Here is a 12,535-nt window from a genome sequence, read left to right as displayed (position 1 = left end):
GAGAATTGTGACAAAGGACGGTTCTCTTTATAACTCAAGTTCTTACGTTAAAAGGGGACAGAATTGCATTCTGAATAACAAGATAAGATATAAATTTCCCTTAATAATATTCCATTTAGTTTTGTCGTAAGCTGCTAAAAAAAAAATCTCAACGAGAATTGTAATATCTAAGACTTTTCTTCGCGTGCCGAACCTCATCACCGTGCAATGTTCTGCAGGGAAGGCACGCATATCGAAAATAAGGTCAACGAAATTTTTAAGTTCAGATGCTGCTATATCGATTTATCCCCATTCTTCCAGCTCTTTATGGATAGCGTGAAATATTACTATCGTGCCATATGTAATCGTAATAAATCGATCATTCTAGTCGACAATAAAGAGTGTTATAAAATTTTTACGCCAGTTCTTACGGCGCTCATATTTTTTTTCAACCGACAACCGACCGGTTCCCATTTTTCCCATTAATTATTTCCGTGAGTTTTCATGCTGGCCGCTAGTGCACAATTACCTGTACATATGTTGTAGTGACTCCAATGATATAATCGCGCATAGCCAGTTTAATACGGTAGTACATTCTTTGTAAGCTTAAATTTAACGCATTTCCCTCTCCACCCTGCAGCACATTTCGCTATTTCCATCGCAGCGCTTTGTCTTTTTTTTTTTTACAAGAGTTAATTACCCGGCATTCGCGGATGCAATTACGCAACAATTCTCACTCAGCTTATTATTTAGCAGCGAAAAAATCTTTCGTCGAGCAATATGAGTCATGGTCTTTCCGACGAGAAAATATATCACAGTTTGTTCTTAATAGCCATCTCTATTAGTCATCTCTTCATACATAAATGAACTTACATATTGCGCAACGCAAGCAGTTATATTTATTACATTATAAGTACTATATTTTAGAAAAAGTGAGACTCTCTTCTTTGCTTCTTTTTCCGCCGAGATTTTTTTCCGAGAAGAAATTCGAAAATCGTGACTCGTGACCCGAATCTTTACGACGTTATGTCAGAAAGTTTGGTTCCTCCAATAGTACGTACGCCGCAGCCTTCGCGGACTTTTTTACGTGCCTTGATCGGAAAAAGAAGTCACGGGAACGATAAGGTATTGCGCCTCCTTGCGCGCCGCAACGGCAAATCCGGGATAATCCGCTGAATTCCCGCGGAGACAACGGCAGACAGAGTTTCGTTTCTAGGTGAGCATGTGGCCGCGTATTCGCGCGATATTCTTTGCACCCCCTACAGTCTTACCCCGCCCCGCCGCGCACGTATTTAGGTTTACGTCGCGTAAAACCTGCTCGACAAACCCGCTAAACTCGAAGGAAGAGCGGAGGGGATTTTTACAGGCTGCCTTCTTCTCTTACCTCACACGAGAAGGAAGGTAAAGAACGCGGGTGCGTCTAAATTTACGAACCGTAAACTTACAGCTTGGCTGAATGCAAAATCTTGGAGATAATGAAAAAAAGCTCTCGTCGTCATTTAACTTTCGTTTTACACGCCCTTCGATTTCATGACTCAGGAATTAGCAGGTTTTTACCTGACCAATTTACATGAGCGAGAATCATGTAAAATTGCTGTTATCATGAGAATTAAAGCGTCCTCTATTTTTCAAAATTCTTTAAATAATTTAATTTATCGTAGTCTAATAAAAATGCCAAAATATAAGTGAAGGATATTTAATTAAAATTTTTAAAAAGTTTGCTTTGTTTAGTTTTAGATACGAATGATTAAAGTTTATACATTTACATAAAATAAAAAAAAAAAAAATTCTGTAAGCACTCAAGTTTTGTTTGAGCAAATTTGGTAAAGCTATTAAGCCTTGACTCGTCGCCATGCACGATCGTTGCGGGGATCGTGGAAACTGCTCTTGCCAAACAGCGCTTTACATTCGGCTAGCCTGATGAAAAGTTCCAAGTAAAAGTTTGCAATGTCTGTCCGGCCGATTCGCAAAATCCCGACGGAGGTCGGCAGGAAGGGAATAACAAAGAAACTTCGCAACTCCCTTTAAGTCAGGAAACGAGGGGGCTGCGCGACGCGAGGTTCCTCGCTCGAGATCTACAGACCGCGCGCTTATATTTCTAACCATTAAGAAGTCCACCGAGCGACCTATTTTTTACGAGGAAAAGTGCGGAAATGATGTGTCCGCTATAAACGATTGTTTTCGCTTATGCAAAAATCATGAAGAAAAATCGATACTTTACGAAGTCACAAAAAACGTTTAATTTTTAATCAATTAATTTTTCTAATAACGCGAAAATATTAAAAGATGACTTTGAAATACAATTGAATATAAGCTTTTTTCTTGTTAAGTATTTTTCTTTTTATGACACATTAATCAATCAATTATAAAAACGAGAAAAATATCACTTGGCACGGAAATTTTTGCGCGCAACCAGAGACTGCCCGAGAAAACATTAGCGATGCCGTCTAACGTATTACAACAGGCTAATCTCGGAACTGGAAATTTATAAATATATGTAATAAGGTATCCCGGATGAAACAAGTGCAAAGATAAAAATCTTTTCAGCTCGAACTTTGATAAAATCGCGCCGGATCTGTTGGTTCTCGGAGCTCTTTTCTACGTTAAAAGGCATTGAAGAAAAGAGTACTTATTACTTAACATGAAGAATGGAAGAAGAATGGTAGGAGATACTTCGTCCATATAATGAATTCAGTTTGAGGGTGCAGGCTGAGCGTGCAAAGATCAAGCGGACGCTGCTCCTTTTATCCCTCTATCGAGTAAATATGATCCATAATTTCGTGGCAATAAAAGTCTCTTGTCGAATATAAGAAGTCTCTGTATGTTCTGTGTGAGATTCTTTCACGGATAAAATAATTACCGGGAAACAAAAATCATTCGTTGATTATCGAGTGGAATCGTGCGTGTACAATAGCGTCTACTCTTGCGCAATGACTCGCGAAAGTATATTTCAAGCTGTTTTTTTCTAGCTCGTTGTGCATTCTAGTGGGTAAATTTTGCGCCACAATTCTTTTACGATCTTCGTAAAGCCACGCCGTTATTACTGCTTCTGACATTAAAAGATGTAACGTAACGGTACGAACGCGAGCATCGCACGCGTATCGTTCCACACGCAACGCGTTGCAAAAAGGAGAAGAGAAGAGAATAATCAGCGAGAGAAACAAAATATACTGGGAGCTCTTAAATTTCTCCACCTACTCGACTGCCGGTGAAATTCACTGCGGATCCGTAAGCGGAAAAAAATTTCTAGGTCGAACGCGAAGGAGGTGGAGCTCGCGAGTCGCGCATAGAAGAATTTGAGGATAAATTTTGCGCTCTATGCACGAATTAAATTCCACGGTATATGGTGGAAAAAAACCCATGTCCGGCGAAAGGGAAAGAGAGGAAGACAGTATAAACCGAAATGGTTTTCCACCGGAATGGTTCGGTATTGCGATAAGCTGATGGCTTATCTTGCGAGTGATGCGCACTAAAAATACGATACAAAATGTTACATCGACTTGAAAATGGATTATATTGTGCTTGAATAAGACTTTGCTCGTTGATTTGTCCGTCGCAAAAAATATACAAGTCAAATTTCACTGATTTAATGACAGAATCGTACATTGCTTCTTGAAATGTAAATGAGATATGCCAGCAACGGTAAAACATATGAGTAATTTAATAATTTTTTCATTTAGTCTTGTAAGATTTAAAACGTGTTGAACGACAGTTGGTGGAAGAAGAGCGATTCTACCGGCGCGGCGATTCGTTCATTAAGCGCCAAGTGATAATTGAATATCTGAGGGCACATATCTTCAAAGGGATTTCTTGTTCACGAATACTTCCTATCCCCAGATATTCCGTGCAACACGGGCGAGCTAAGAACAATGCACGAAATTAAATTCTTTCGTGTATAGAGAAGCTATGCGGCTTTAGGTATACAGAGAAATACCATTCAATTTTATTTTTTCGCATAACAAGTAAAGTCCGAACGCAGGACGCGTAAAAATTCGAAAAATTCACGGGAAGAGCGTGCCGTCGATTTTTTTGCGCGGTACATATTTACTCTGCCACATCACTGATTTAACCCTTTCCGTCCCAAATGTGACTGTTGCCGTGTGCGAGCAGCGGACTCATTGACGTTTTCGTTCGATGCGAACTGAACAGCGATGTGTCAACAGATATCGGGGACAAATTCGAAAACACATTTCCGGTTAAATGAAATATAATAAAACAAGTGTTTACGACCCTATACGACCGCATACAATAGCTGCGCGATACGCAAGTGGCGTGACGGATGTCTATCCCCGCGCGCGAGAGGGTGGTCGTGCAACGGGCAAATGGCATGTGATCTGTCCCCGGATGCCAATCGTTGGAAAATTTTGGTCGTGGTAGAATGGCTGGATCAATGTTTCGCGAGTTGCTGCATTGGCCTTCTGATGGGCAAAGCGACCGCTTGCGCATGCAGCACACGAATCGCCCTGGACATTCCACTCGCTAACTGTCGGAATGCATTCTTTTCTCTCGGTAAAATGTTTGCGTAGAATATATTTCTATACCTTGCTCTTTCTTTATGTCTTTCTTTCGTTCTCTCTTTCAACAATATATTTTTTAATTAAAAAAGATCAGGATTGCCAATGCAAATAAGCATTAAAGACCCCTTTAACCTTTAAAGAAATTGCATATAGAGTGCATATTATCGGACTTCGAGCATACATGCTTAAGTTAAAAAAGCTGCAACGCGGCACGGTTTTAACGGTAACGACAATGATGTGGCAACAAGTGCTTTTAACGTTTCTTAATAGTAATGCTCGTTGCATTCTTGGGAAAGCACTCGACATGCTGCTCTCAAAGGACCTTGCCGCAACAGTTTTGCGGAATGATGAAGCACGATGTGGCCGTCGGTGAGGGCAGGAAGGAACAAGGAGGATGTCTTGCGGTGCCCGGGCCATTCGGATGAATTCTTAAAGCAACCTAACGTTTCCTTTGTTTGTACCGCATTCTTCTCTTCTACCTTTTCCGACATCATCGGCATGTCTGTTTTCTTAGCATGCCGCGCTTCGATTCTTTCTGTACGCTACGTAGACGCAATATCTACACGTGTAGTTCTTACTTGCACACGTTACTTTCGCCACTCCTATTTTCTTTACGAGATCTTTCTACGAGAAACGGATGTGCGTGAGACATACGTAGTATGTCTAAAGCAACCATCACGCATCGTTAAACATTCAAAAATTCAAACTAGAGACAGCTCGTTTTTTACATCGCGTTTCTCTTACGTCGCGGCGAGGCAGTTTTCTTTCGCCTTTAGTACCTTCCGAGGATCCAATTTTTCTCCGACATAACATACTTTGAGCCCGGGAATAGGAAATTCTTCAAACTTTCACGCTCGCAACAAGTGAATTTCGTTTAATTTTTGCGCGATATGTTATGCAAGCAATATCTCGGATGTAATTCGTACAAGATAACGCCATGTGAAATTAATACGAACGGCATTACCGCGTGGGCGTATGCAACGTACGCCGCGCCGCGCCGCGCCGTTCTCCATTCTCTTTCTTTTTTGCCCGGGATCGGCGGTAAGAAAGCTCTGGAGGAGTACCCGATCTGTCAAGGCCAGCTGCTGGAGGGCGAACTACTTGATTTACGCCTTTCTTCCATCTTCGCTCGCGGAACATCCTCTTTGCCTTTCTCCGCCTTTCTCTTATTCTTCCCTTGAATGCCCTATTTCATCAGCTTAATTCGCCAGAGACGTGAGTGGCCCTAAGTGTTATAAGCTAACTTTTTATCCTACTTTTTGCTCTTGTAAACAGGTTTAAATATCACGGCGCCAATTTTTTTCATTTACTACGAAAAGTTTGTCTATCTTCCTACGCATCGAAGTAGTAATAAAGCCTGTCTCGCGAGGTATGAAGGTTTCGACTGATTCGTTACCCGCATAAGTTTTGCCTCTTGAATATTTCCCCCGCGGATCTTTAACGAGTTTCTGATTCTTCGAAAGTTTCTCGGGAATGATTATATTCGAGGCTTGTAGTTGCAAAACTCGTTAAATCCACTGTAAGCTATTTTGAGCAAGGACAGGAAAAACTAATTGCTTGTCTATAAATTAACCAACTCGGATATTTATATATTAAATCAACACGCTTATTTTAATATTTACTAATTAAACTTATATTTTAAACTGTATTTACATTTATATACACTGTGCGCTCGTGCTATTCACACAGCCTGATCTCTCTTTAATTATTTCTATTTATTATACATGCATATGAATATTCTCAAAGCGATAAATAGATCTGAGGCGTAAATTATATTTCACAGCGTACATATAACTTTATGGGATACGTTTTTATATACGTTTCAGATAAGCTTTTTCTACGGGGAGAGATTTGTGTCGTATAATTTTTTAGGGGTTACATGGAGAGGGTGGTTATTTTGTTTGTCTGCACTGTGGTTGCGAACTGCGGAGCGAATCTGTTTACTACCCAGTGTTGCGGCGTTGTGTAAAAAAAAGTCTTTCGTCCGCACAAAGAGAAAGATGATAAATTTCTGAATATAAAAACTCTGCCCTCGGTTTCATATTCCTTCCTTCGAAAGCTCTTCAAGGCCATTGTTATTGCCACGTGCTATCGCCGTTAATTTATTGTCGTCTGTCATCAGCTGCAACATTACTTTTCAACGCTGCTAAATTATGTGTGAATATATTTAATATACGAAGTAAGAATTTAATTAATTAAATGAAATGTAAAGATTGCGTTCAGCTTTGCATATATTTTGTTTTGATCATCTTTTTGCAAATTCCATCGCTCGTTATATTTCTTTCTCGTATAAAACCGTTTCGAAAAAATTCTAAAAAAAGCATCAGTTTTTTACTTCGTTATATACTTCGTTTACATTTCACTGTATTTCGCTATATTTCTCCCTCGAAAAACCGTGTCGAAAAAATTCCAAAAGAATGTCCGTTCTTTATTTCGCGAAATGTGCGCAATAAACGATACCGTTGTCAAGGTTCAGACGGAGCATTCTGCTTTCTGTTCCAGCGTCAAGACGGACATGGGTGCAGCCGGTGCGGTGTCTAGGCTCTACATCGCCAATGCGAATAAAAAGGACAGCGGGAACTATAGCTGCGCTCTGGCGAACGTAGCAGCAGTCACGATGGTGTCCGTCCACGTGCTAAACGGTACGTTTCGGCTATGAATATTTTCGTATTTCTACGCGCGTTTCCATACATCGGTGACGCAACGCGAGAGAGAGAGAGACGTGGCGATATGTACATATTTATAATTAGAAATATCCATATCCATCTGTTAACTTTTTCCCCGAGAAATATACTTTACGGATGTAAACGGAAAACGCTGTTAGCTATTTTACATAAAATTTTACGAGTAGAGGAATTAAAATCACAGCGGGAAAGTTCGGTGTGTTTCTCCGGTGCGAGAAAACCATTGTTTACGCGCGATTCGAGCGCCTCGGGCGATAATTCGTGCGCTGCGTTCTCTTATAATTGTGTATCAGAGAGAATTCAGCCTGCATCCAAGCAATCAGCCACGCTCGAAATCACGGTTAAAGAATCAGTCTCTGCTCGCTACCGATAACGGCGTTTGGTAGACTTCGAAGGCGAGTGGCGAGTGGCGGAGACGATGCCAGTCACCTTCGTGGGGAGGTCTGCGACGCCTATCGATATAATTTTCCACCCCTTTGCACGGTCGATAATTGATTTTCCACGGCTTTTCAACGGCGCCAATGCCTATTACCGGTCCCCCTTTTCTTTCCTTCGCCGCCTCCCATTTCTCGGCTTGTCGCCCTCGTCCGCCTCACGCTCCAAGAGGTCGGTCGCTCTGTCGCGCTTTCTTCTCTCTGCACATCTTCTTGCGCCAATCGATCGTGTAGGAATACAAAGCTGTGATTTCATCAGGGTAAATAACCGGCGCCGGACGCGACCGAGACGGAGGCGCTGTCGTTGACAAGTCGCTCGATCGCTCTTCGTGATTTTCACTTGGGTCTCCATTTCCGTTTTGTCAACGAGTTTCTTGCGCCAAATGACATTCTTGACTGTATTAATAGAAAATAGTCCGACTCTCACGATGCAGAGGAGAAAGATTGAGAATAGAACACATATAAGAAAAAAAAAATATATATATATATATTGAAGTCATTAAGAGATGCTACTAAATGCTGTTTTTATTCTTATGCCGTCGCCCGTACTTATTCATACCCTTTTTGTTCCTCGTGGGTAACTTGCGCTGTTTCGTGTGTCCCGCCGACTGCCTAATACTGGCGCATGGCGTATTCATAGAAAAGTTCGTTGAGAATATTCAGGTTGACCCATTTCTTTCTTCAGCAAGACTCGAGCTGTCGCAAGACTCTTCTTCCTTTTATAATCCTCTTCATTCTCGCGGCATAGTCAAATTAGCGTTTAAAATGAACATTATTCCTGTAGTGTGGTTAATTCTTATGCTTATAATTTTGTTATGGAAGCAATGTAAAGGGAGGGAAAGTTTTATTGCGGGAAAACGGAGTAGAATTAATTTATCGTGTTGATAGATATATATAGTTCATTCATATTCAAAGTTACAAATGGCTATGTATAATTTGAATGGAAAGTAGATACAAATACGATCATTTTTACGATGGAATTAGCATGGATAAATATTGATGCGATTTCGTTCGAGTTAATCGAATTCGATTAAATGACTGAATGCATTGTCCTAATTTATCGATATACGAATCTCTCCGTAATCCAGAAAAATTGCCTCGGATATATTTAGCTCGATCTGTTTTTCTGTTTTCGGCAAGCAATTTTCAGCGTATTTCTCCCCCGTTTTTGATCTATTGCCGGATGGCGCGCGTTTTCGCTGTTTTCTCCCTGGTGCTTTTCTCTTTTATCTTTCGATGACGTAAACCACGAAACTTTCGTATCACGACGAAATAGCACGTAAGTCGAGTCGATGACGCGTGCTCTTGTGGGAAATGCCGCTAAACACAGGCTCTATAGTGGCGGATGGGCGATGCCACTGCAAGGCGGTCGATACTGTGCGGGGTTTGGGGGGAGAGCGTCTTTCGAACTTATGGCAAAGGAGCTCAACGAGTTTTCACGGCGGGTTTTCGCGCTCGGGGCAGAGCGGCTCAGAGACGCCGCATCTATAGGTGATGTGCATTATTTACGGCGGATTACCTTAAGTCGGCCCAATACGAGAGTTCGATCTTCTTCCGGTAAAGTTTGACGAGAGAGCTGCACTCAAGAAAATGCTTCCTGGCGACACACGGTTCCGGTATAATCTGCGGTTCTGGTTCCTTTTTGGCAAACGATGTTAATAACAGCCTTCGGCCGCTTAACCAACAACTACTCCATTTTGCTGCGAAAGCTAGATCAGGAAGTTAGGATTACGAGACGCTCGCGAGTTATGTCAGGTGGTTCATTTAAATTCGCGTGCACGCGCCCTTTGGCACTTGCTCTTTGGTAAGCGTACTTTTGGCAGTTATTCTCTAGCCAAACGTGTTCGATCGATGCCGGCTACAACGAAATTCTTAACTATGCTCCTCCTGTACAGAAACATATATTGCCGGCAAAACAAGCGTCTTACTATCTCGCGATACGAGGCATGAGCCAGGTAAAGTTAGAGTTAAGCCACCATCGCGATGAGCACGCGGAATGCGCAAGTCGGAGAGTTATTACCGCGGGTGTTGTATGCCAGTAACTACAAGAGCGATCATAATACTGGAAGTAATGCGAATTTGCTTGACAAGTAGTCGGACGCTCGAGGCTCGCATTCAAAAGTAGTTTGCCGTGGCGAGAGGAGTCGATCCACGTTTCTGAAATTTCGTGTAGTTCTATATGCATCGCGAAATGTTTCGTACTTCCGCGGCTCGTCTATCCGTTTATGCATGCGATTGCCGCTAATGATGTCCGTCGGACTGAGCAATTTGCGAAACGGGGATTGTGGTCATCTTTGATCATCGTGACACGAGCCGCATCCTAATGCCCTGATCAATCGAGGATCGAGTCTTTGCGCCCCGTGCTTCGCATGAAATGATTACCAAATTCCAAATGTTCCCTCTTTACCAGTAATAGCTATGGAAGCTTACAGCCATTTTTGGCTACAGCATAAGTTTTAGATGTATATATTGCATATATACATCTCTATGTGCTAGATAAAATAAATATTCGAGATATTATAGTCATCTTATATTATTCGCGCGAAACAGACAGAATAACGTTACAGTTTAAGTGTCTCGTAATATTAATATTTAAATAAACTTTAAAGTTCTTCAGTTTAGTATGCAAATTTAAACCGCACACTTGTGTTGGTGCTGAGAGAATGCGCGCTGGGTATAACAGTTATATAACAAACAATGAAAGCCGCTGCCTCTGACGTAGAATCTACGAAAATGAAAAAGAGAACGCAATGACTTTGGTTCTTTTTCAGCAAAAAAGCGTGACGTAGTTATACACCTTTCTCATTGTTTCTTTCCAATTAATGTACCCCTTTAACGATATAATGGAAGACCTCTTTACAATTAATTATTCTCGAGATATGCTCGTGATTATTAATTAAGTGCAAGCCGGACTTGGAGATGAAACACCATTACCTCGGTACTATCTCATCGTGTTCGCCTGAAGGGCTTTCTCGCACGACACCTCTTTCTTCCTCTATTTCTACTTGATCTCTTACTTTGTGATCTTTTTTACTTTCGTTCTCTTCTCATAGAAAATTAACGTCGATAAGGCCGTATTCCGAATAAGATAACTATCCTCTAGCATAAGCACGCTTCGCTTTGTAGAATAAAAAAATTTAATGATAGAAAAATTCACGTAAAGACAGGAGAGTTATAAGTCGGTGACACTAGAAAAATAGAAATAAATGTGAAACGATAGAATGGCCAGCGGATTGACCGGATAAAAGTGATCGATGAAAAAAGCTTGAGAAGCGCACGAGTGCAATGGCGGACCGTTCGCTTTCGAAAATGAGTAGTTCTTGGCCTAGTTAATGCCTACGAGGAGACAAGTGACTCGGAGTTGAAGCGGTAGTTGGTCGGTTGGTCCTGGCGTATGTATGTGCGTTTTTGTGTGTATGTGTGTACGTGTGTAGAAGCGGGGGTAGAGAGGTTATTTCGCGGGGTGTCACGCCCTACCCATTAATAATCGTAGCCGCAGGCTCCAGGAGGACTACACGTCGACCCGCCTCTATCCTTCCTATGACACGGAAGTCTGCCTTTGCCTCTTCGGCCTCACTGCGCTCCGTCTGACTCCCCCCCTCTCTCTCTCTGTCTCTGTCTCCTCATCTCCGCATCCTTACGTCGTCGACGTAAGGCCGGGCGTGAGGAGTTTGCAAAGCTCTCGTCGCAAGATGTAGTTAACAGGCCCGCTCGCTCGCGCGCGCGCGTGCGCGCGCGCTGCCATGTATAATACGCAGAAGGAAATCTCCGGAGGGCGCTTGACAGCTCATTTCGCATCCGCCTTTTTCCACCGTGGCGATTCTTTAAGTCCCGACTCGAGCCACCCTCCCGGAGACCGTTGGAAGACAGAAGAAACTGATATCTCCGAGTCGCCGAGTGTGTGATTGATCGCGCGGTTACGTAGAATATTATACAATTCTCGAGTCGGTGGCGCGAATTAAAATTTACGCCCCGTCCCCGAGAGCCGAGATAGCGAAACGGCATCAATTAATTTTACTATACCCGAGTAAAAGGTTGTTGCGATTCGAAATTGAATTTAGTTCGTCGGCCTCCACTCGAAATCTGAGCAGATATGTTATTCACGCCGAAATTACGGGAACATCAAACAAAGTCCCGTGTGATCGGCTTTGGTAAATTTATGAAGGCCCGAATATCATATTGAGCAAAGTACTTGGACGATGGTGCAACGTGATTAGTGAAGTCAATGAAATTATGCCGAATTTGCACGCTACATTACGTGGTATTGCGTGTATGTATGCGTGCGGCATATGAGTGATCGGCTGATTAATTCGTAATTAAGCAGAGGTCGAATGGCGAAATACTCTGCATAATCCGTGTCAAATGAATAGATTTTCGCCGATTATAGATATAAACTACTAAATATCCTACATAATCTAAAATTTATTTTCATCTTACTAAATATATTTTGTTATACATTATATATATGTATATTTTTGAAAGCTGAAATCAACTTGTATATGAAATTGAATATTTTCTTCTAACGGTTAAAAATATAGTCCCATTGCTTTGCTGCATTAACAAAAACATTTTCAATAAGACGAGACATAAAACGAGACGAAATATCTTAGTCAGTGAGAATTCAGACGATTCAATTAACGAGACGAAAATCCGGGATTAAGGGCCGGTTTACCGGCGGAAGGCGCGTAAACAGAGTTGTAAATTTTTCTCCTCCGGGGAGAGCGTTTAATTGAATCTTGGGAAGAGATCGTATGACCAGCCGTTAAAACTGCTACGTGGATAGCATGTTTTTCGACTTCGGAAAAAACTTCGGAATCGATTGTGCCGAACGTTCGATTGTGCCAAGGAAGCGAAGATGAATTATAGAGTTAATTATGGAGTTGGTAGAGGGCAGAGAGAGAAAGAAATAATATGCGCGATA

At 41.8% G+C, this 12,535-nt stretch overlaps 1 protein-coding gene across 7 annotated transcripts in view; it reads left to right on the top strand.

The window, feature by feature from the left end:
- LOC139772930 (zwei Ig domain protein zig-8) overlaps positions 1 to 12,535 on the top strand; it is a 126,238-nt gene that overhangs the window by 107,445 nt on the left and 6,258 nt on the right. For all 7 annotated transcript variants that reach the window (XM_071707001.1, XM_071706990.1, XM_071707017.1 and 4 more), the window contains one exon: positions 6,999 to 7,138. In XM_071707001.1, the coding sequence (XP_071563102.1) occupies positions 6,999 to 7,138 (140 nt within the window). The remainder of the gene's footprint in view (positions 1 to 6,998; positions 7,139 to 12,535) is intronic.

The sequence above is a fragment of the Temnothorax nylanderi genome, unplaced genomic scaffold (genome assembly GCF_030848795.1).
Source record: "Temnothorax nylanderi isolate EJ_2023f unplaced genomic scaffold, tnyl_v1.0 TNYL_tig0004_pilon, whole genome shotgun sequence".
NCBI lineage: Eukaryota > Metazoa > Arthropoda > Insecta > Hymenoptera > Formicidae > Temnothorax > Temnothorax nylanderi.
Note: the sequence above shows the minus strand (reverse complement) of the source record. Positions and strands in the feature narration are given on the sequence as shown.